The following is a 24971-nucleotide window of genomic DNA, read 5'->3' as shown; positions in this document are numbered from 1 at the left end:
AGAACATGCGTTAAGAGGAGCGGTTTAACATGACAAAGCTGTTCTCGGTCAATCCTTTTTTTCTTCTCTCCGGTTCTTCATGAGCCTTTTTCTCTTTTTCCCTTGTTTTATTTTGCTTTTTCTTCCCCTCTTAATATCCACCTCCTGCTGCCCCATTGCAAATCCACTTCACCCCTCCCATGCAAATAGCACTTTGCCCCCTCCATATTTATGATCCTGCTTCCTCAACTGTTGAATATGCGCTTAAGTACAGAGTGCCTTGAATACTGCCAGTCAGATTGGATTAGCGGGTGTCAATGGGTAGATAACCTCTCTGTTAGAGTGAGTGAAGAGCAAACACTCGAGCATAAGCATTCATGATGGTCCTTTGGCCTTCAAACGCTGAGAGGCACTGTGTGTGGCACTCAGCCCAATAAAGATGAATAGGCTCTTGTTAATGTGTATAGGTGTAATTTCAGGGCTGGCAGACTAGCTTGCGTATGAGTAGCATTTTCCAGGATTTTCTTCCCCAGCGTATTGTTTTTAAATGCAGAGGCCAGAAATGTGTTCACAATCACTCCGCTAATTGAAATCATCTGTCTTAAATCTCGCAACAATAATGTTTTTGAATGACTTACTGTGCTCCGAGCAGGCTTTTCTGCTCCACCACCCACCTCTTTCTGATGACTTTGTCAGATGAATATTTTGGAGGCCTGTTGCTCTATAAGACTGAATTATATGTTTCTGGTTATGTTGACATTTACTTCCATGAGAAGAAAATGAGCCCAGGCTGATTATGGTTAGACAAAAAAAAATAGTTCCCTTAAGACGACTAAGAAGCTTTTACATCACACACAGACTGTAAATATCCACAGATTGTTCTGTAACCTTCTTCTCAGTTGCTTGCTGTGATACATTTTTTTTCACTCTTTTGTATTGTATTTCCAAACAACCAAATTTGTATTTTCCTGTAAGCGAGGAAAAAGTGCAGAAGCTATTCCTGAGTCAGCTGACTAGTGGTAGATATCACCATTAGTGTCATTAGTAGGGCTGTCTAATAATATAATAATTTCGATTTTATTGATATATATTGATATTTTCTTTCCTAGAAAAAAATTTATATTCATCCGCAAGTGTCGTAACATCCAACTGTCACCTTACTCACTCACTGCTTGCGTTGCCGGGAGAGTGATTAGGTCATCCAGCCACTAGTATCGCTGTAGAGCATTTCTGCCAAGTTACCCGCCTAGTAGATACTTTATTTACACAGAAGAAGTGTGGGCAGTGTAATGGCGTTGAACATCGTTCCAGCACCCTCTTACTTTAAAGCAGATGTGTGGGCGCACTTTGGCTTCAAAAAGAAGAAGGATAGAGACTCTTGTCACACCTTGCTAAAAGGTACCTCTGCATCCCTGGCACCAGTGTATCCTCAGAGAGTCTTCTCCACCGCTGGAGATATCGTCACTGCACAGAGAAGTGCACTTCTCCCAGAGCATGTCGATCAGATTCTATTTCTAAACAAAAATCTGAGGAGAATGTAGCTCACTTGGTCTTATTAGTCTTATTAGTCAGGGTCTGTCTACAGGCCTTAAGCTGCTCTGCTAAGATGGGTACATATGAAGTTAAATGTTCTTCATTACTTGAATTATAGACTGTTTTGGAGAAGTCATATTACTATTTACTTACCAAGCGCTTAGAGTGATTCCTTCAGATGTTAACTGTCAAGGTTTAAAAGGTATCAAACTATTCAGAGCAGGGTACTTGGTGCACTTTATTTACTTTACAAATGCATGTAAACTACAGTTTGTACTGTTTCAATTAAAAGAAACATGTTTTCTCACCACTTCTTTGATTCATTTTGTCCAGCTGTCAACTTTAAGTCTGTGTCCATGTCCAACCAGAGCCAGGTATTGTGTAGTTGGTGCTTTTAATCAGTTTTCAGTTAAATTAATTCATACCAGCTCTATAACAGTCACAAAATGTCACCAAAATCACTATGTCTCTCTAAAATCTTTCAGAAAATTGCAAAAGTGTATTGAATTGTATCATTTGCTGAATATTGCAATATATACCATATCGTGAGCAGAATATCGTGCATCGTATCGTATCGTGAGATTATTGTATCACTACAGCCCTAGTCATTAGTATGTTGTTCATCTGCTTCTACCTTGTCCCCAGAATGTCTCCTCATACACAATTTAAAATGCACAAGTAACCAAGTGTTTTCAGCTGGGCAACTCTAGAATGACTTCCCGTGGTACTTATAAATAAAAGTATCAGAAATAGATTCAGGATGTGGAGCTTAAAGCACCCACTGCATAGCCAGGACTCCTGCTAACAGCTTGTACTTCGCTCAGACTTTGACTAGAAACATTGACTCATTTTAATATGATAGCATCTTGTACCAGAGGTATACCACGCTCTGGAAGCTAGAGCCTTTACCACACTTTGAAAATATCAGATAAGGATGTTTCTGTCTGACTGATGATGTAAACAATTGAAAGGCATGATTCATTTAAACAGAAAATCACACTTGGCTCTCGTGGCTCCTAATCATTCTCATCTCTGATCAGTTGCTGGAAACACTCTGGAAGATCTGCTCCCATCTCGTCTGTTCTTGTTGTTTTTGTTTTTCTTTTTTTGCTGGGATGTGGAAACTGGAAGCAGGCAGAGCAGAGTGAATGATGCAGACATTTAGTTTTCTCCCTAGATGCTTCTCTTTCAGAACATTTCGGCACCGTTTCAGACCTGCAGCAACTTGAGTGAAAAGGACTTTGGTTTTTGGTGCTCCGGATTTAGCAACTGCTTTTTGCCCTCTACGGACTCCCGATATGCATGAACGCAAGTTTGTTTATCGTCTGAGAGGACAGAACCAAACAGTCGGCCACTTTAGCGCAATCGTACAGCCGACGGGGAGAAACTCAGCAAAACGTTGCAGCTTAATGTTTCATGATGGTGGTTTTTTTTCTCTCTCTTTTCATTTTTTGCTGTTGAAACTGAAATATTTCACGATTGTTTCATATGTTTGTGTGCTGTTGTCATGCTCTAAAGACGGTTCTCCAGGAAAGGCGTTTTATTTACCATTAAGAAAGTTGGCAAAGGCAGATTGCACTCTGGTTGCACCTTCTTGGTTTCTTCTCTCTCTTTTTTTTTTTTTAAGCGGTGAAGCAAACATTGTACTCTCTTTTTGTTTTCTTACTTAATCTCTGATTTTGAAATGTTTTTCTTGCATCTGAAGCTCACCGGTGAACCCTGACCCTCCTGTCTGAACATTTCCCAACCTCTGATTGCTCATCCTGACGGTAAACAACTGATTACCGCCGATAAACGTTGCGCCCGGTTGTGAATCCTCCATAATCATTAGAAGAATTTATCAACTCCAGCCTCAGGTTTGGATTCACACACTCTCGTCCTGCTTGTTGTGGGTTCACAGAGTGTTACAGGCCCTTTTAAACACCCTTCCCTCCGTGTCCCCTCCCTCTGCTCTATCTGCACTCATCCTGGCACCCTTTGACCGATGAGGGCTGACTTTTGGCCTCTTTTGCCCACCGTCATGTCCCTCACCATCAACTCATGCCAGATATCTCCGGTCACCCTGGGGCATGTGCCAGCTTGCATAGCTCCACTGTCACTCAGCAGGCATTGACAGCTGCTGGGTTAGAGTTGCTCCCTGGTACTTTACAGGGGGAGAGTTGATGTTAGAGGTCACCCGGTTCTCCCTCTCCCCCCACCAAGATGATATTTTCTTGATCCTCTTGATGCTGTTTTCTTTCCCCCATCGATTCAGAAATGATGGAACAAACGCAGGATGTTGAAATGATTGAACTTTTCATATTTTGTAACCTTAACATACCTTAGTTTTTATGAACAGATAAGATAAACCTAATATTTCTTTTTCTATCTTCACTAAGTCTGTTGCAATAAGAAACCAATTAATCACATGAAAAATTGAGCTCAGTTGCCTTTCTAACAGTCAAGCGGAGTTTGAGTTAGACTTTATAATCCATTTTATTTATGGTTTCAGTTATTTAGTTTTTATTTCTTTATTTGTTGTGTCTGGTTGTTGTGTTTTGCTTTGGATATTTAAAATGCCTTCCAGTTGTGGTGTTAAGTGTTCTTTACAAAATCATTAGTCTATAAGAGGGAGAACTTGTGTTATTATGCCATTATCAATATATTACTTGAAAATGGTCGCAAAACAACAATATTGTCATTTATCGCAGTTATTCTTGGGACAATTTATAGTCCAGTACAATTTATTGTGACAGACTTGTAATTATCTATTATCACCCTAAACATAACTATCAATATGGTGAAACATGGCGGTGGCAGCATCATGCTGTGCTTTCCTTCAGTAGGGATGAGGAAGTACATACACACACACACACACACGCACACATATTTTAGAGTATTGACTTTAACACATTTGTTTTGATGAATTTATTACATCAAATTTTGCACGTTAATATTTTCAGCTGCATTTCTGTTTACATACAAAGGAATCTTTGTATTTGCATGTTTCGCACAAGCAACATCAGTAAGCAGTGATGGGGGGGAGATTCTTGAATTGAAAATGTGGCTTATTTTGTCAGTTATTTCAATTAAAATGTGACTATTTCTAACTATTATAATTAATAATGTAGATGTCTTCCTTCCACTGCATAATTATGCAGCTATGAGGTGACAGCAGGTGAAAGAGTTGAATAGTGTTTTTAGCTGTGGTCGGTGTGCTGCAGCTGTCCTCTGGTTTGTCAGGAGGTTCCTAATCACCTACAACAGTGGCGGCATGTGGCAGCAGTCGCTATAGTTAACATGAAGTCTTTGCTCAAAGTCTGGTCACCTTTGCCATCTGCTCAATCACTTGCCGCCCCCCTCCCCCCAAACCCCATCTCCTCACCCCCGGCCTCCTCACACCCCTCAGACTCTAGTTTGTCCACACATGTTCTCTACTCCGTCTCCATTTGCCGTCGAGCCGATGATAGTGAAACCTGGTGTGGTGATGTGTTGGAGGCCTGGCGGCTTGGGGATTGTCCCGGGGAACACGGCAGCGCTGATGAAAACCAGACATCCCCCCTTCTCCCCCCCAGGACCATGCTGACGCACACGGAGCACCCGTCACTGAGCATGCTCTAAACCCAGACGCCTTCATTCCCCTCACTAGCAGCTAACAAAAAATAAAAAATCTGCATGACATCCACATATGCTGTTTTGCAAAATGAAAAAGAAAATGCATCGCTCTGATGTAGAAATGTCATAAATGTCTTATGTTAAGTACAATCTGGTTTTTCCCTGCGTCTGCTCCAACACAAACACCAGCGTTCCCTGGTGTGGGGGAGAGAGATCATCAGAACAGGCAGGACTCCGCCTTTCCCTTCGGCCTCTGCTCAGGCCCTCGTTTATCACTCACATATGTGTTTTTCTTGCTGTAGCACTCTAGATGGGTTAGTTATCTGGCACCAATTTGGAGCACCATCCATCAAGATTTAGATACGGCGGCGAGTGGAGCCTTCAAACGCAGGCCGCAACGGCCGTAGCCGCGGCTGTCACTTCACATTTCAGCTTGCGAAATTTAAATATCAACAATGTTTGCAAAAAAAAAAAGAAAGAAAAACAACAGACTGTCATTTCACCGAGACGTCAGCCATGGCGTGCTCCGTGACATTTCTTCGTATCCTGCCTCTCGGTGAAACGACGTCGTATAAATATGGAAAATGCTCGCCATAACCTGATTTTAGACGTTCTGTGTAGACGTGCCAAGTTTAAATTCTTTCCACAACCGTTGGAGATTCTTCATAAATCTCTCTCTCACCCCTCCTGTGACTTTGACATGTTGGGCTGTAGGATCTACTTGGAGCAGCTCAGATGGAGCGCTATCAGGCAGCTGAATCCACGGCGATACGAGCTGAGCCTCTGACGGGATGAGATGATGATGATGATGATGACGAGCAGCATGCTGAAGGAGCATGACACATTGACAGCGGTGGAAATATTCTTTTATGTAAACTGTGATATCACAGATTTTTTTTTTGTTTTGCAATAGCATGACAGCTCCAGTCTCCTGTAAGTTAACTAACTTTAGCTGCAGCTAGCGACTATTTTAGTTATCAATCAATCCATCCATCCATTATTCAGACGGTTAATCAGAGGTGAATGAATTTTAGTCTCATTTGCTGCTTTTTGTTGAGTAAGCAATTATCAGTTACTCTCAGATACTCCACTGCACACGCATAATAAAACCAACGTTGTTCAGAGCGCAACTCATAGATACGATACATTTTATTCTCAAGTTCTTGGGCACCCCGCCCCTTACTTATGTCTCCCTGGACAACTGCCCAGACCAAGCAAAGAAATTATCCCTCATCAGGTTGCGATGGCGACAGCAGACTTCTGTGTCAAAATTAGCTACTTTCAGTGCCAGTAAGGTGTTCAGAACGACTTCAAAGGAAGCACAGGGGTGTAAGAAGTGATTGAAAAGGAAACCGTTTTCTGCAACATATTAAGACGTGTGTGCAGTTCTTACAGGCTGCGAGAGAGATAACAGGAAGGCTGAACAGAATGCAACAAAGTAAGTCTGTTTTATACTTTGGCACTTGTTGGCTGCAACTTCCTCCCACACGCAGCGTGATGTCAGCGCTGCTCCTAATATGAAGACTTGATGCCCTCTCATTACAGGAAGGCCGGGACTGTAACGAGATTAAATCTGTTCCTAAATGTTTCAATGCTACAGTTTTAAAGGAGGAATCAGAACCATCAGCATCAGTAGGATGGAGCTTTCTTGACTGTGATCAACTCATTATTAAAACTTTTAATTCAATAATTAAATAAAACAGTGGCTGTAAAATAAACATGGTAGAAAAATTGATTTTAGACCAAAAACAAGTAGTTTTGACACATTTAATGAACAGGAAACACATGTAGAATATTCAGTATTTGACCTGCTGATCAACAATCACATCTGAGCGAGGGAAAGTTTCCACATTTAACCCCGTGGCCGACTGACTGATTCGTTCATCTCTGTTTTGCACCCATGCTGGCATTGGAAGCATGCATTGTGAATATGAAGGAATTGCTTTTGGCGAAGGAATCAGCGAGGATCCAGATAATAAAAGGATTTTGTGTTCTTAAGATGCTCAGTGGGAGGAGGCAGAAGATGTCACTGGACCTGGATGAGAGCTGGTAGACTGGATTTGGTTTCAGTGAGTAGGCGAGAGGCTCAGTGTCTGCTCCCCTGGCCTGTGGTAACCTCCACTCCTTTCTCTGGTGTGTGTGTGTATGTGTGTGTGTTTTCACTTGCGCTGCCGTCAGATTTCTCTTTCTATCTCGCCTAATAAGTGTTCACACACTGTGTTTGAACACAAATACACACCCCAGTGGTGCTGCCCCTCTCACAGCCTGTCAGTGTGAGTGAGATCGCCTCATGCCCGCCCCCGCCTCACCTCGCCTCGTGTCGGGACGCCGTGTTGGTAATCAGTGCGAGGGCAGCAAACGAACTCCAGCCGGTTTTTCACCGTGACTTTCTGTTAGAGAATGGCAGGATTTCCCTGGAAGCGAGGAAATGGTCCCATTTCCCCTTTAGGTTATTCAACATTGCTGACAAAGCATGCCACATCCACGTGGGCTTCACATATTCTGGCACACTTCCTATTTTCCTGCATGAAAACATTTGTACAAAGTCTGGACTGGTGCATTCACAGCCGTTTTTATATTTTTGGCATGTTACATCCTCAAATGTCAATGTTTTATTGGAATTTTATGTGATTTATGGATGTAACTCCATCCATTTTCACACCAACTTACACCAGTTTCCCCATCACTGCTTATTAAAAGCATCCCCACAGGATGATGCTGCCACTACCATGTTTCTTTCTAGAGATGGGCTGTGCTTTATATAAAGTCCAAAGTCATCTTTAGAGACATCATTTTCAGATTGGTATTTCTAAAAAAAAAAAAAAAGTCAAATGCTTAATTGAATGTTGTATAATTGGGGCCGGAACTTTAACACATTACTGTTGATAAATTAACTACATAGATTTTAACACATTATTTCTTTTTAGAGCAAATTAATCGCATTGTTTTGTTTTGGTTTTTTTCATACAAAAATCCCAAGATGGAACTTTTGTATTTGCATATTTCTTGTAAAACTGACATAAAGACGACACCCGCTAACAGTGGTTAGCTAACATCCACTTCTCTTCTCATTTTTGTTTAAAAAAAAACAATGTGGTTAGACACTAGAGAAGACTATTGCTGTGTTCAAGTTGTGCTAGAGAGTTGGCCTATGTGAAGCTATTCAAGCCTAAAATAGCATCTCCATGCTAAACATGACGTCCCCAATGCTAATGTCAGCGTCCAGAGTCCACATTTGTAAAGACGTATTTTTTTTTTCAAAAAAGTTCCATGAATAAAATTTTTAAAATGATGTTTATTTTCTCTATGTATAGTTTTCAATTAATTGAAAACATTCTAATAAAGTCCCACTACTATTATTAATATTTCCTGTCAAGTCGCAGTAGTTGCTCATGAGAAACACTGAATGATTTGAAATCATTTCTTCTCCTCAGGCTGATATGTTTGATATTCTGACCTGCATGGTTTTGCATGGTGGTCTCTACATTAGCCGTCCAGTTGCATCCTTTCTGGAACTCTCCGCAGACGGCCTTTCTGTAGCACCGTTGTCTCTTCTGCCTGATTTCTTGACGTATGGATGGAAGCACAAATGCAACTCTATATGTTCTCCCATGTGCTTAACACATGGTGCGTGTGTGTGTGTGCGTGGGTGTGTGTGTGTGTGTGTGTGTGTGTGTTCAGTTAATCTAATGGAACCCAGGGAACACAATGGACTACGACTGAGGAGGGATCAGCAAAGTGGAAGACCCTCACCCCCTCGTCCCTGCCGTCTTGATTTTCTCCTGCTCTTTTTGCCACAGTCCAGCCTGCCAGCCCGCTAATGTCGTTAGCTTCCCTCTAATGATGGTGAAATCTCATTAATATGCTTCACAGCCAGGCCCCAGTAACCAGTGGGGATGAAGGTAATCAAATCTCAAAGGACTAACCTAGAGCTGAACCCCGAGAACTGCTCCGCTGCGCCGGGCTGAGACAGTCCAGTGTCTGGAGGCTTGATAATAGCCAGTGGGCTTCAGTGTCTGTGTGGTTCTCTGCCTTTGAAGTGGTGATGTTAGCCAGACCATCTTCTGTCAGGATTACGGCTCTGAGTAGTTCATCATCTGAACAGATTTCATTTCAGCCTGGTGGTGCTTATTTGTCCGTTTAAGTCTAGCCCGGCGCTAATTGCCGGCGTGGTTTCAGCCTGAGCGCACTCGCTGCTCTTTATGTACGCAGAGCAAGCTTAAACAGCAGCACTGGACAACACTCTAACTTGAACCTAATTAAATCACTGATACTTTGGCTCTGTAGTGTGAGAGCGGCTCAGAACATGAGCTGTTAAGACATGTGGGTGCAGATGAATTCCACGCCATCGTGTCCAGCTCACAGTAAAATCACAAAAACCAGGCTTAAGTATCGGCCCTGATGCTGAAAACAATTCTAGACAGGGTATCAGTGACGATGTGCCTGATCTATAAGGACAGATCTACTCAGTCTAACTCTATGCTTTGTGCTGAGTGATGTCATGCTTTATTATTTATTTTACATATTTAAAATTCCTTTGTGAATCATTTGAAAAAAGTTCTGTTGCAGTTTATTTTTTACATGTTTTAAAAGGTTTGTTGGCTCTAATGGCCTTTATTTGAAAGTAGTTTGACAGGAAATAAGGTAATGAGACAGGGGGAAGACATGCGGCAAATGTCACCAGGCCGGGAATCGAACCTGCGACCACCAGCATGAAGACTAAGGCCTCAATACATGGGTTGTGTTTTGCCCCTGCGCCACCACATCACCCCCTATTTTTTACATGTTTGACCAAAGCAGTCAACCAGTTTATTTATTTTACATTTGGATGTTCTACTCCTAATTGCTCTTACTGAACAGAATTGAAGTTGTTTCATATTTGACTTTACTAAACCTCTGATATCGGTATCAGAAGTGAAAACAGTGGATCCCTAGCATACAATAACACGTCCTTAATTCAGCTGTCATATGGAACCTCTTATTTTGCAGCTTTTTATACTTTTTCACCAGTGTGTCTGCTCGACAATTAGAGCCATTGTGGCTCGCTAACTCAACGTTTACAGTTCCAAGACAGATGGCTGAGGCTTCTTTAGTTTCCACCCCATAACATGATGTAAAAGTGAAGGGCCAACTTTACCAGATTTTATTGACTCTGCTCTTAAAGTGTGCAAAAAGCCTTAAAATAAGTGTTTGTTTTATTTGGTGGTGACATGAACTTATGCTGCTCTCCAACAGTCCTACCTTGTTTGTCACAGTTCAGGTTGTTTTTTATGTTTAAGTTCCTTTATGTTTAAGAGCTGAACTTGCATTTTTATGCCATTATTGATATTGTCACCTTCCTGAAATAATGGCTCATGTCATTTTTTACTAAGTGATTTTGGCAGGAAAAAAAATCACTACCTCTTTTTTTGCAAAAACATGATTAGGAAAGTGAAAACATGTTACTTGAAAACGGCATCAAAAGAACAATATTATTATTAATCGTCATACTCACTGGTAGAATGTATCATCCACCAAAGTGATCTCTTGTGACAGGCCTAATTGTTTTTACTATTTTGAATGTCTGAGACAAGCCAGCCTCTGAATCACAGCATATTTGAATGCCAGAGAAGCAGGAAGAGATTGATTACCAACAATGTTCCTGGAAACCATCATGAAAGGAAGGCATAAATTTAAAAATAGCTTCAGTTTGAATTAGTTTGTAGGAATTTCTTGAGGAGCCATTAATGCATTTAAATGTACTTAAATCAAAAAGTTGGATTCTTTAAAAAAAAATTAAGTCCAGTGAATGAATTAATTTTAAGGATTTTTGTGGGGTAGGGTTAGCAGCCGCACCATATATGGATGCTATCAATCCTCAGCCGTCCAGAGTTTGATTCCCAGCTCTGACCTTTACTGCATGTCTTCCTACCTTCTCTCTCTGCCCACAAATAAATACCACCGCAGGGTTTACCCCATAAAACCTGCTAAGCCCGGTGGCAGGGGGCGCTAGGGGCAGTAATCCAGCAGCAGCAAAAATTTTGATGTGCACGAACACGCATCATAATTTTGAGACAATAGCATGTTAGTCCAAAGGGCAGGTGTGTGGACAGCTCCCCCAGTTTAATGAGTCAACTATAAACATAGCTCAATCTGTCTTTACTGTCACTCTTACTGGTGCTTTGAAAAGACAAACGATCCTCAGCCTGGTCGGGAGGAAAGTAAAGCCTGTTGGCCTGCCAGGCTTGTAGTCCACTGGGGAAAATCCTGTCACTAGTACATTTTATTTCTAAAAAGAAATAAATATTTTTTAGGCTTTTTTCCATATGTTTAATAAATATTGTGCTGTCAGACGCTTGCAGTCGGATATGAGACATGACATCATCCGATCAGTCTGGTTTCAAGTCTGTTTTTACTGGTTGCGCCTGATTGTTGTGCTGTTTATTCCCACCGCTGGGACTGGTTTGACAACATGCCAGCCGGCACGCTTTAACCCCGCCTCTGCTTTGATTAATGGTTTATGGTTCACCTTCCTACCAAGAGTCCTCAGCTCCATCATACGGCCATAAGAACCGTCACTCACGACCCACAGTGAGGCATTCTTATGGACACAGGAGACATATTTTCCGCTGTGTTTTTACTGTAGGGAATCTGCATTTCCAGAGGTCGAAGTAAGCTCCTCAGGCAAATCTGAGTCACTTCTTTCAGTTTCTCTGCGTCCGATTTCTTTTTCACTCTGCAAATGGCACAATAGTCAGGCTTGTGCGCCGCTTGGTGCTGATCAGAGTTTGGGCTGGCGAGGGCAGCCAGTGGCCTAAGTAGCCCTGTCCTCGCCGCTCAGCCTCTGTGTTTCTGTCCACAGGCTCGCCATTGTTTTTGCTCCATGCCTCGGCTTGACAGGCCTCCAGAAGCCAGCCATTGTATTTAATTACAGGTCGTCGGCCCCCTCACAGACTCTTGTCCTTGTGTCCTAGATTTCCATGGGTGCTCTCATTAAGAGAGTGTACATTCAGTGTGTGTTTGAGAGAGAGAGAGAAAAATAATCACTTCCTTAATTGTCCTGTGAAAGCCTATACATCTGAGATTTTAGCGTAAATGTCTCCGGCTCTTCAGGATATGTTTTGTTGTTTTTCTTCAGTATTCATGCCCAGGAAGCACCTAAAAGCAGCACGCCGTAATGAGCCCCCATCAAGCATGGCGGGACAGCGAAGAGAACTGAATGGATTTCTGATGCTGAGAAAATTTGCCACGTTATGTAAGCGCTGTCCTGTTTAAGCTTAATTTGCTTGACGTGAGCGTAGTGACTGTGTCGCCCAGCGGCATGGGCCACAGCGGCTCCCAATGACCCCTGCGTCAACGGCGAAGCTTCCCTCGCTGCCCCTCCATCTCGTGTCGGCTTCACTTAAAACTCTGCTACGCTGCTTTGTTCTGGAGACATTGCAGAAGTTTCTCATCGTCTTTTTTTGTGCTTCTGGTATAAAAAAAAAAAAGAATGTTTCGCTGTGTGCTAACAGAAGGACTCTTTCACCTACATCTTGGCCTTTTTGTTTGGCTCCTCTCCACTTTCTGACTGGAGAAACTTGTATTGATTTTTCCCTTTACCCCCAGCTGCTATCTGCAGCCTGTGGAAAGTGGTACAGAATGTCTGGATCTTTCAGTGTTTAAACCCGACGCCACAGTGAGACCCGTTTTGTTTCAGAGCGTTTTCAGAAGAAGACACCGAGCGCAAACTTCCTCCTTCATGAAATGTAACCATAATCTGAGTGGCGTCAGATTTTAGCAGTTGTGGGATTTCTCTTTTGTCTTTGGCAGCCATTTTTCCTGCTACTAGCACAAGACTCTCACGTTTATTTTGGTTGTGTTTACCTGGAATGCTCTGAGCTGTAGTCCACTTTCTGCTTCAGGAGCGGTCTCTGGTTCGCTTGGCGTTCACATTTATCATTTGAACCCAGACTTAGGTTTGTAAACTTAAAATGCACATCGGACTTCAGTCGCTCATTTTATGTGCGATTTTCTAATATAACAGGTTGGAATTTTTTCCTTTCTTTCTGTGATAGAGTTCGGTTCTGCAATAAGATATCAGTTCATTTTTACACCCCTTTACCATTGCGTCTTTAGTTGGCATCCCTCACTGATGTTGAAATGAAATATGGAGCTTCCTGTAGTTGGGCTTAACTGTACTGACACCAGAAACCCACTTGGACCTGCTTGATGTGTTTCAGATAACAGACTGCGAACAGGCATCTTACTGTGACTCCAGCTCTCGCCATAGGGCACTTTATCGTATCCCTCTCCCTCTTTCTCGTCTCGCTTTTTTCCAGTAAAAACAACGTTTCTACTGCGTGAACATATTATTGTTTTTAGAAGCTGTAATTCTTCCTTTTGAATTTCTTCATCTGGAGCATGATGAAGAAATTCATCATGCAGCAGATGAATTACCTCTTTAAACTAATTTTTGCTGGCAGTGAAGGGAATAAAGGAAGTAAATCTTTAGAGCTCCTGTAGACAAAGCCAGCACAGACATGCTAGAGTTTCAAAAGCTGCATAAAAACAAATGTTGTTATGAAGCCACTTGGCAGAGCTGCACTATTTTAAAGTGTTCAAAGCGTTCAGATCTTAGCTGGTTTCACCCCCCGCCCGCTTTCACCTGACCAGAGCTAACTCGGCATCAGCACTCGCCAAAGCAGGATTATAGACTTATTTGGTCAAGGGTTGGCCGTCTGTTGTGTGAATGCAGATTTTATAATTGATTTAAGAGCAGTGTTTTGTAACACACTCACTATTGAGGTCAAAGTCCAACACTTATTACATGAAGTCAGGTTTTGTCCTCCGTAATCCCAGCGCCACATGTTGTTTGCTTGGTCGGTGTAACCTTGACAGCTACCAAGATGGTTTCTGTTGCATCTGCCGCGCCCAATAAAGCAGCACAGCCTCGCAGCACGCCCTGCTTGTTTTGAACAAGTCCGTTGCGGCCTGCAATCGATCCCGCGGTCAATCCAAACACGCACGCTTTAGAGAAACGCTGAATTTTTAAAACGGAGGCAGAACTCCAGGTCTTGTATCAGACAAAGCCAGACTTTGAACCTCTCTGCCAGTGTGGCCGCCTCGTGCTGCTCTCATACACGCAGAGTGAGCCCTGAGTGAGATTTCTGCAGTGATTCCAGTCGTCGCTGGTTTGATAAGAGACATTTTTCTGCTGAAAACACCTGATAAGAAGCTTGTCTTTGACTTTAAAGCTGCTTTTCCAATGCATGCCTACAAGTTAGCCTTTTGGTGATTTGTATTGGACGTAGCTAAGCATATCTGTTTGCAGGCGGAGGGGAAAAAAGGGGGATTGCTTAAGATCTGCGTCTGGGTGTGCGCTCCGAGATTGTGTTTATCCCCGCTCGTATCGATTAACACTGAACGTCTGTCAGCCGGCCTGATAGTGTTTGCTAACCCCGCTCTCATAGCTCTTGCTCTCTTTTTTCTCCCCTCTCCTCTCCGCAGCAATAGAGACCCAGAGCACCAGTTCAGAAGAGATAGTGCCAAGCCCACCCTCGCCTCCCCCGCCGCCCCGCGTCTACAAGCCCTGCTTTGTGTGCCAGGACAAGTCCTCAGGGTACCACTATGGTGTCAGCGCCTGTGAAGGCTGCAAGGTAAGACTTCCCCCGGCCTTCCTCTGAATCTGCCAAGCAAGCAAGATTTTCAGCAATCTCACAGCCTTTGTGTGATTTGCACCACAAAAAAAGTGAAGGGGGGAAAACACCCTCCTCTTTACCGTTTTCAGGCCACATTGTCACATCTTTTTGAGATTTTTCAGTATTAGATGCTAAAATCTGATTGAGAATAGTAAGTTGGGAGTTTTTCTTAAATCTAACTTGCATTATCGTCAGTGGGACTTGTTCCATCACTCCTACATTATACGACAAGATCTCTCCTGTGATGGGTGCTCCTCTTATCACACGGTGTATGAAATGACATCTGTGCAGGATTTCAGATATCGGTGCCAATGACATGTCCAAACCAGGGCTGCCTGTTATCAATGCCGCCCTGTTGCACAGGTGTTGAAGAGGCTGCGTAACCCTCGTCTGCTCCCTTATCAGCTGATAGTTGCTGTGGGTGCGTACATGTTCTCCTGTTGGAGGTGAACACACAGTATGTTTATCTAGCTGACTCCCTGGCAATGCAGGCTGGTAGTTTAACACAGAGGTGTCCTTTTACTTTAAATGTATTCACATAAAGAGTTGCACTGGTCTGAGTTGAGATTTTGAGCAGGCAAAACTGATTTAACTGAGTTTTATTATTTTAAAACATCGCCTGTAGCAGATCTGTCTTTCTCCTGCCTGGAAATGTTGGGTAGAAAGTCTTGAAAACTGCAAAAGTGTAGTGATGGTCTGGATGAATGGCTGGCATCTCTGTGGAAAATAGTTTCTGCAGGAACTTACTGGTAAAAATGTTTGTTTTATAGATTTTCATATCCAGTCCTAAATTATTGTTAACTCCTGAAAAGCTTCTCTTCCCACAAACTGTCCTGTTTCCTCAGAGAAATAAAACCCAAACGTTTGTTAGTAACGACCATCATCTGCGTCGTGAAAGAAAACATATATTCAGTATTTGGCTGGAGAACGCCAAACTTTAGAAGTCGACTAAAATCCATCATCAAAGCTGCATTTGAAGGTGATGAAGCCGGGTAAACACCGGAGACAGCTGCCAGAGCCGAGCAGCGCCAACGTCTCTGGATCTAATTCCACTGAACTTACCTGGATTTTTCTAAAAAGAAAATTCCGAAAAATTCTTGCGTATTGTTTACCGAAACAATGATTTCTGAGTTTCCAAAAGCGGGTCACTAGGTCACAAGGCTGTAGAAACTGAAAATGCTCCAATTTCTGTCACCAGCCAGTTTCTCTTGAACACTGCAGAAAGTCTTTGTTATGAGAAATGATCCGAATAGCCCAGTTAACCAAGGAGTTTGTCACATAAATGCTTTTTACATAAAATTAAAAAAAATTAAAAAGGAGCTAAAAATCAGCCTGTTCTGTTACTGATACAGAACTTTGTAATACCAAAGTCTTGATGCACCATGGAGCTGTATTATAGGTCCTGTACATTACTGGGTTCATTATTTTTCCAAACACTTTTTCCTGTAACATTTACTTCCTGCTGGGGTCATGTGACCTCATCTGATCTGAGCAGACCTGAATAATGAGTCATTCAGTTTGGGAGTTTACTGCAGAATGCTGTCCAAAACAAACAACTGGTTCCCCTCTAATTATCACCAAGACAAATCTGGAATTGTTTTTTTTTTACCTTAACAAAAAGGTTTCCAGTAATCAGACTGATTGAAATAATACATATAATAGTTTATTAGGCTGTTCCTAAATCAGTGCTCCTCCAAGTACATTTTTGCTCCTTTTGTTTATTCCTTACTCTGTTAGTACTGCTCGGTGGTACAACTCTTCAAATTCAGTTTCTGGTTTAATTGATTTTTTTTCTCGTCTTTTTTTCTTTGAAAGAAATTACAAATGGCCAAATTATTTTTCAAAAACTGGTTTTTATTTCAGCCATTCCTTCTGTTAGTTGACCTGAATTCAGAAACCAGATCATTTGAAACTGTAAATAAAACAAGATGGCGGCTCCAGGTGGATTGACATGACCTGAAGTATAGAAACCCAATGAGTGCATTGTTGGAAAAAGTATCTTAATTTCCCTAAAGTTAAATCTTCCTGTTACTGTATTGGTTTAAAAGCTGATAAACAGAAGGAAGCAGAGCCAAGTCTGACCTGTAGTCTCCACACTAGTTGTTAGTGGTGACCTGTGTGTGTGGGGTTGTGACTGAGGCTTTAGTGGGTCACTCCCACCACAAAGCCTCATCCAACCTCCGCCGTGCGTTCCCACCTATGAGCCCACTCCATATCTGCAGTGCTAATTCGAGAAGTTTGGGGAGGTTGGGGCGTATCTCTGACTTCAGAGGAGATGTCTTGGTATACGATGTTCAATAATTCAACACTACAGGCAACCAGGAGAATGTATATAGTGTCTCATTTGAGACTGGGGTAAGTTGAGGGTTAGCAGCATCAGCTTCGCTGCAGCATGCCAAACTACAAAGGCATGTCCTGGGGGCTGCAGCGAACTGGGGAAACGATCAGGGGGGTTGGTGGGATGGGGTGTATGTGTGTGTGTAGGGGGGTGCATGTCGAGCTCTGCTGCTTGGGAGACAGCTCTTTCATTTGTTGTTAAAGAAGTTCCACCGCCCGCACATACTTACCAGGAATGCACTTTTTTTTTTCTTTTTTTTTTGCCTGCAGATATTAACACTTAGCGTTAAATATGCATAGCCACCTCTTCGTGTTTATGTTTCTATCTTGGAGGCACGGCAGTGCAGAGAAGTTTGCGGTATCCAGCACCATCAGACCCCCCTCCCCCCCACCTCGACAGCCGCTCTGCAGCTCCGGTTTGCTGCGACTTTTCGGATGTAATAAAAACGAACGCCCTCTACGTCCGCGGTGCCTCGGTCAGCTGCTCCGTAGCAGGGTGGAGGGTACTGTCATGGGCTCAGGAAGCTTTCCACAGGCACACTCTCAGTAGGAAGCTGGGTTAATCTGGGAGCAGCGTGAAAGTCGCAATTCCTCCACTTCCCACTTAATGACACAGAGGCACGGTGTATACGTAACGTCTCCTAACGCCGACGAGACGAGAAGCACATGACGAACGGAATCTTCAATGTGTTGTTGCCACCCCCCATCTCTTCCCCTGCACTTCTTGCAGCTCTCATCTCCTCCGATCTCTGCAGGGCAGCTGACAGGCCCGCTGAGGGCTCTTGTCGCCGGTTGGATTAAGCGCTGATACAAAAAGAGGCTTAAAGGCCGTAGGAAGCAATGACTCCAAAAAGGAGGAGGAGGCGCTAGTGTGAGGGGGGAGGGAGCGCCGCCCAATCAGAAGATGCTCCGAGGGGCCACCTGCGCCTCGTGTGGTCGGGAGGGAGCGGGTCAATCCCCTCGTGACATCCAGGTCAGGGTCAGGACTCTATCGGATCAAAGAGGAGACAGAAACGCGCACACAAAGACCAGCAGACTAATCCCGCCGCAAATAAAATGAAAACTACAAACCTTGTTGTCCTTCGCCGTGTTATCTGCCCAGACTCTCTCATCTGTAGTCCCGAGGAGACGCTGCTGCACAGCTGTTTCCGCACTTTAACTAACCCAAAGAAACCCGTGGAATAACTCGGAGCAGAACATATTTGTTTGAAAATCGGACCTAATGAGCCGATAATGAGCTTGTCCGATGGCACCGTCTTGCTCAGTGGGATGAGAAACGGGACACAAAGTGCACGTTTCCTCTTTTTTTAGCTGATCCGAGGCCCGGCTCACTTCCACTCTGCGGTGGCGGACTGGAGATGTGAGAAGGAAGGCTGGTGATCCGAGCAGGGAGGACAAATTGCGGGCTTATGTCTACCAGCCATCTGTCGGCTAGCACGCCTAATCCAGCAGCATCGGATGGGGCTCCCGACTCCCCCCCTACCCCCACCAACAAAACATCAATCCTGGCACTGACCTGTATTGCATCCATCCACAGCCTCTGCTTCTTTTGCACCAGTTGTTGCCTGGTTTGCATGAACCTTTTCTTTCTTTAGCAACACTAAATCATCATTCGGTATTGAGGATGGCTCAGCTTATTAACTCATGTGTTTATTTGTTGCAGAAATCAACATTTAATGTTTGCTTAATGGCTTGAACTTCATATCCGTGATTATTCTGGCTGGTCTGAAGGTTTTTAGGATCAGACGGATAACAGAATGCTAATGCTAACACCACAGCTTCACATAAAAGATTCACTGATCTGGCATTTCATGACTGATAAAAATTCCAGTTTTCTTTAAGGCCTGACCTGCTGCTAACTCTGGTTTTTATACAGTACTGAACACAGCACTGAAAGGAGAAAAAATGTGCTGTTTGTTGGATAGGAGTCATTTTAAATCTGATAAAAGAAAACAGCAGAACTTACAAGATTGTAGCATTTTTTCACTAAAGCTTATGTCCCTTTTCTCGTTATTTGTTTCGTTTTAACGCAAAGTGCATCAGAGTACATGATCTTGGTTGATGCGCTGAGAAACTGATGTTTAAACTGATCGAATTTTTCTGTAATTTCAGTATTTCGGCATTAGCCAATTATTTAGTGAGTCATTTGCTTCAAGACTTAGTGACATTTCAAATAAAAACAAAAAAGAAACTGATTTTGTTCCACACATGTGGAACTGAAGACAATCGCTCTCACTTAGCGCTTGCAGTTTGATGTAACTGACTGGGCCTGTGAACAGTCAGGTTCTCTGATTGGTTCTGAAGGCCGATCGGTTCTGCTGAGCTGCCGTTTCCTGACGTGCTAGCATATATGGAGCGCGCCACATGTCACAGATCAACCCTCTTATGGACTTAACTCTGTGATGGTTTTGTCTCTTTTAACCACAGCTTTAAAGTACAAGGCCATTCTCCATTTGGGTCACGGGTTCAATTTCACATATTGCTAGGTGTTTTGTAGTCATGAGGATGAACGTTTCATGGCGACCGCGGGGAAACGCTTGGAGATGGTTTGGCAGGACGTCAACCGTCACATAGAGCAAATGGAAACGGAACAGTCAGAAGCAGCGTTTTTAGAAAAGAAGTCGCCCCGATTGCTGGTTTTATCCTGTTCTCCCTGTGTGTTTCTGTCCTGTAGGGATTCTTTCGGAGAAGCATCCAGAAGAACATGGTGTACACTTGTCACCGGGAGAAGAACTGCATCATCAACAAAGTCACTCGCAATCGCTGCCAGTACTGTCGGTTACAGAAGTGCCTGGAAGTTGGGATGTCTAAGGAGTGTAAGTAGAAACCCGTCGCTTCCGCAAATCCCTTGCTGCCAGGCCAGAGCAGCAGATCTCATCATGGCTGTTTTAATCCTGCAGTGTGTCACGGCTGCACAAAATGTTACATGGCCTCAGCTCACAGTGTTGCGTAAGCAGTGTTCGGTGCTTGCACGCATCGGCTTTGACTGGGATTCAGGTGTGAATGCTGATGCTTCATTTAGAGATTAGTATCTCTTACTTCAGGCAGATGATCAGCTGCACTAGAATAATGCTCCTGGTGCATAAATGGCTTTAGATTTCAGGATGAACAAAACAGGCTTCCTATGAAGATTAAGAATCTCCTTATAATCTCATTTATAAGGAGATTCTTAATGGCCAGGGGAAAAGTTTTTGTTTTTAAGACTTGTTCACTGGATCCATACATCCATCCGTTCATTGCTTTGATTACTCATCCCTCCATCCATACCTTCATTTCATTACACTAGTGAACAGCCAAAACATTGTTTGGGGTTTTTCAACTGTTTTAGGGTCATATTGATGAGCTGAATCCAAAAATCACGTTGGTTTTGCTCAACCAGGTCAACTTTCTGAACTATGGAGCAACAGGAGTATCAAAATTCATGACTTGTTCTCACATCTGGATCAGTTTCCTGAGAATCTGATTAATGAGTGACGAGCAGCAGGAGAGATTCCATCAGGACAGAAAAGAGACGGAGAATTTTACACAATGAAGACGTAATGTTCAATTCACATGAACTTACCGTTATCAGTGTTTATGATTCAATTTACAGAAATCTAAGTTTGTAACATTTAATTAATACACTCTGTTAGCAAACAATTTTTTTCTCCTAAAACCTTTTTTGGATGAGAAATATTAACAGAAATGAACTGATAATGTCACAAACATGTTATCAATTTAGTCAGAAGATCAGATTTTTCTAAATCAAATTAGAATAAAAACCTGACCTGATTGCGAAAAATGGATGTTATTTTTGGACTCAGCAGTGAAAAATAGTCCTAACTCAGTTGAAAAAATATAGATGACTTCCATTTTTTTTTCTAACCCAGTGTCATCCATCCATCCATACTTTAAACATGAGTTAGAAATAAAAACTGTTGACTAGTGTGAACTTCGAAGACCTAAAAAATGAAGGAACCCTGAAACTAATGTTGCTTTGTTGAGGATTATGGACTAGACTGTGTGTGGGGGAAAAGGGCAGCCATGTCCACTGAGTGGCAGTGACGGTGTTTGCGTGTCCAGGGTCTGGCAGGCCCCTGTGATGAATTCGTTCTCACCTGCCGAGAGCCAAAGAGCAGGCGTCTGCTCCCATCATGGGTGACGTTCGGTGAACACACACCGCACACCGGCAGCCAGACGGGAAACAGTAATTGGCGGAGGTGTGACCGCTAAGAGTTCGGAGGCCGGTGCCGTGTTCAACCTGGTCACGTGACTCACCCACAGCCCCCGTGCAGTGGCGCACAGCCGAACCCCATTTGTTGTAGCAAATACAAGAATCAATAAAAGTCAAATCCAGAAAGTCTCTTCCTGCTTCCTCCACCAGTTCAGACGCATGCAGCCAGCCCGTGCTGCTATCTGCGCCTCACGTCTTTACACAACTATTTACCTCCTGGTTGGGCTGCAGGAAGCGCTCCCCGTGCAGCAGCACTGTGGCTTACAGTAAAACAAGTTATCCTCTGAGCTCCTTACCTTTGAATGGGGCCATTAATCATGCTTACAAGTATCACAGCAGCCTTCTCTACGCACAGCTGCACACTGCATTCAGGCAGTGCTGCAGAGTGGAGCTGGAGAGCCATCTAGTGACGAAAAAGTGGTACGGCAGTAAATAGTTTCCTGAACGGACTCTTGGCTGGGGATTTAAATGTTTTCACTGGTTCGCTGAATAGATTTTTTTTTTGTAATTCTGCAAGCGGTTTGTGGTCGTTTTGTGCAGTGTGGGCAGATCGCTCATCCTCTGGTCAGAGAAAGTGACATTGGTCAGTGAAAGTTGCCAAAAATCCCGGAGGCCGGTGCTGAGGGAGAGGCAGGCCATCTGGGGCCCACAGGGGACTCTGACACCAGCTCGCGCTCATCACAATGCCCCCTCCTGCATAATAACAACGCTCAGGCCACAATTATGCATGCGCAAGGTGACAACACAAGAACGAGTGAACGCGAAGGCATCACTAAGACCAAAACTGCTCTCCTCCGCATAGGAAGTGGACCGGTGAAGGGCGTCTTGGTGACCTTGTGTCGGCTGGCAGATGGTTCCAGGCGACAGCGCCAGGCCTTCTGCCAGGTGGCAATGCCAAACAAGACAGAAGTGGGGGGGGTGGGGTAAGGGTCCAGGGAGGCACTCAGGGGCTTCAGAGAAAGTGCCTATAATCCTGCTGCCTGGTTAATATTAACATGACTGCATGTGGTAAAGGAAGAGAGCTAATTATGACCTGAAAGGAAGGTTGATCCGTCATAGTTTGCACCCAGCCATGAAAAGAGGGAGTGAGACGTCCACCCATGTTTAGACTGTTCAGGAAACATCAGCTCATTTATCTTTGATCTCAGCCCAGAATGCAGTCTCACACCTCGAGGAACTCCACGTCTCCAGGGGTTTATTAGCTGAAAGGCTGACGTTGCTTTTATCTCAGCCTTTAGTGGAAAAAGTAGGTGGGAAGTCCTACAGGGTTCATCTGCTATAAACTTAGCATTGCAGCAGTTTCCCTCAGAAAACCTGCTAAGGCCAGTGGTAGGGGGTGCTTGGCTAGTCATCCAGCAGCCCGACGTGTTTTTGAGTTTAAAAAGGTTTAAAGTCGACAGGAAATTTGAAAGTATCACTGGGAAAGTATCATGTGCTATTGGAAGACTTTAACAATAGCTTAACAAGATAAATGAGAAGTCTTAAAAAAAAGGCAAATGTAGCAAAAAATAACAAAAATACAATTAAAATAAATATAAGTTCTTTACACTTCAGTTGTTTCGTCCTAATTAAAGTGTCCAAAATCTTTTAATCCTTTGTCACTTTATTTGCTGAAGTTGTTAGCATGTAGAGCAGTAAAGACAGGAAGTGGTTATGAATAAAGACAGCTGACCTCGGTCTCCCTATGTGTTCATAGTACAGTGCCATTGTGCTTCCAACTGTTTCATCAAAGAGACTCTTTAATATCACTAGAAACCTTCTAGTATAATGTAAGCATGTATGAACCTTCGTCCTGTGAGCAGTCAGCTGACGTAAAGCAGGTTTTTATTATTATGAATTTAAATTAAGGACGACATGTTAAGAGAAACTCTATTTTAAACCGATCTTTACAAAGTCAACAACATAATGGAGTTGCTATGTGCTCATCCAGGAGGAGTGGGTGCTGCAAGTCAGTGACTCAATGCAGGCTGCTGGGTTTCCTTAAATGGAAAACTTTTCTTCTTAAGCTAATTAGAATAATAAACTTAGTTTAATGCCCTGTTTGATAACTAGCATCAGTTGGAATGTATGCATGTGATTGAATTGAGATTAGTTTTTTTTTTGTAAAATGCCTCAAGACTTTATTAGTTGTGGAATAAACTGAATTGAGTTAGCATCTTCTGTTAGCTAATACTGTGATTAGCAACACTAAGACATCACTCTGTGCGTATTATCTCAACAATGCAGACCTTTGTCACTTTAAAATGTTTCACAGATTCTGAAAATAGCCAACTTCCCTCAATAAGTGTCTACATTAAAGGGTGTTGCCATGGAAACCTGGTAGTGATACATATGTAGTTTTGAGCGTATCAGTATCAGTTCCTATAAAGAAAACTAGGCCAACGTTAACTACAGATATTTATTTTTATCTTGTTGCCGTGTGTTTGGGGAGGGGAGGGGCGGAGGGCTGGTCATGTGGTATTTGTTTGGTCATGTGACCGTGATGTCAGCACAGGATTATGAGGAGTTTAACTGAAGCAGAGAAGTGATGTCAGCTGTGTTGTGTTTTCATGCTGTTGAAAGTGTAGAAAAAATATATATATATAAGAGTTTGAAGATCGACCCAAATTTACACATTTTGCATCCCTGGTTTATCTGTACAGTTTGGATTAAATGTGTATCTGTTGCTTGAAATATAGATCCAAGAGAAGTGATCAGGAAAAAAGAAAAGTAGAATTCCAGTTGCTCATTTCTGCTGTTTCCTCCTGTAAATCTTTGTGTGTTGGACACGTCTCCCTCAGCTGTGTTAGTTCAACTTCAGAGCGGTCTCTGTCCCCCAGTTACATCACCACCCCTTGTTTGTCAAACTCCCAATATCACCCAGACGGCCACATTTTCCTCCAGGAAGGCTTTACACGATGACAAAGTAATAAAAGTAAAAATAAGATGAAGCCCCGAATGATAGAGAACAGCACCAAGTGAGGATAACATCAGCTGAGGAGGCCAGATGGGGGAGAGAGAGTGAAAACGGAGAGAGTGGAGGAGGAATATGAGAAGCTGAGGGTGTGTGTGAGGGGGGTGGGAAGGGGGGGGGGTCATCTCTCTGTGAGCTGCAGGAGCAGGGGGAGAAACATTGACATTTTTATCTTTCCATTGAATTTAATCTGCGTGATGGACGAGCTGCCAGCGCTTTAATTTTCCTCACACGAATTATCCCAGTCTGCCTACCTCTGTCTGTTTGTGCTGCACACATACACACACACACACGCACGCACACGTACACACGCACCCACATACACACATATATACACACACTCGCAGACGCACACAATACACACACCAGTGCTGAAATCCAGCGTGAGAATGACTGACTGATGTCTCTTCAGTGTTTTCTATGACACTCCTGCTCCTGTAAATCACATAAATGGAATAAAGACGTAAATGTAAACGATTCGGGATGAATGTTGCTCTATTAGCATCCATATTGTCTTAATATATTTTGAAAAGATGCATTTATTGAAGCTGACAACACTCCTACACACACGCACACACACACGCACGCACGCGCGCACACACACACACACATACACGCACACACACACACACACACACACACACACACACACACTCACACACACGTGTAACAGAAAATCAAGACTCATTCATTTGCATGATCC

At 43.2% G+C, this 24971-nt stretch overlaps 1 protein-coding gene across 3 annotated transcripts in view; it reads left to right on the top strand.

The window, feature by feature from the left end:
- The window catches only part of raraa (retinoic acid receptor, alpha a), a 184409-nt gene that overhangs the window by 151640 nt on the left and 7798 nt on the right, over window positions 1–24971 (top strand). For all 3 annotated transcript variants that reach the window (XM_088001066.1, XM_088001065.1, XM_014996268.2), the window contains 2 exons: window positions 14575–14723; window positions 19777–19918. In XM_088001066.1, the coding sequence (XP_087857192.1) occupies window positions 14575–14723; window positions 19777–19918 (291 nt within the window). The remainder of the gene's footprint in view (window positions 1–14574; window positions 14724–19776; window positions 19919–24971) is intronic.

The sequence above is a fragment of the Poecilia mexicana genome, unplaced genomic scaffold (assembly GCF_051168715.1).
Source record: "Poecilia mexicana isolate PSO_F unplaced genomic scaffold, ASM5116871v1 scaffold_19, whole genome shotgun sequence".
NCBI lineage: Eukaryota > Metazoa > Chordata > Actinopteri > Cyprinodontiformes > Poeciliidae > Poecilia > Poecilia mexicana.
This window is presented reverse-complemented; position numbering and strand designations above follow the sequence as displayed.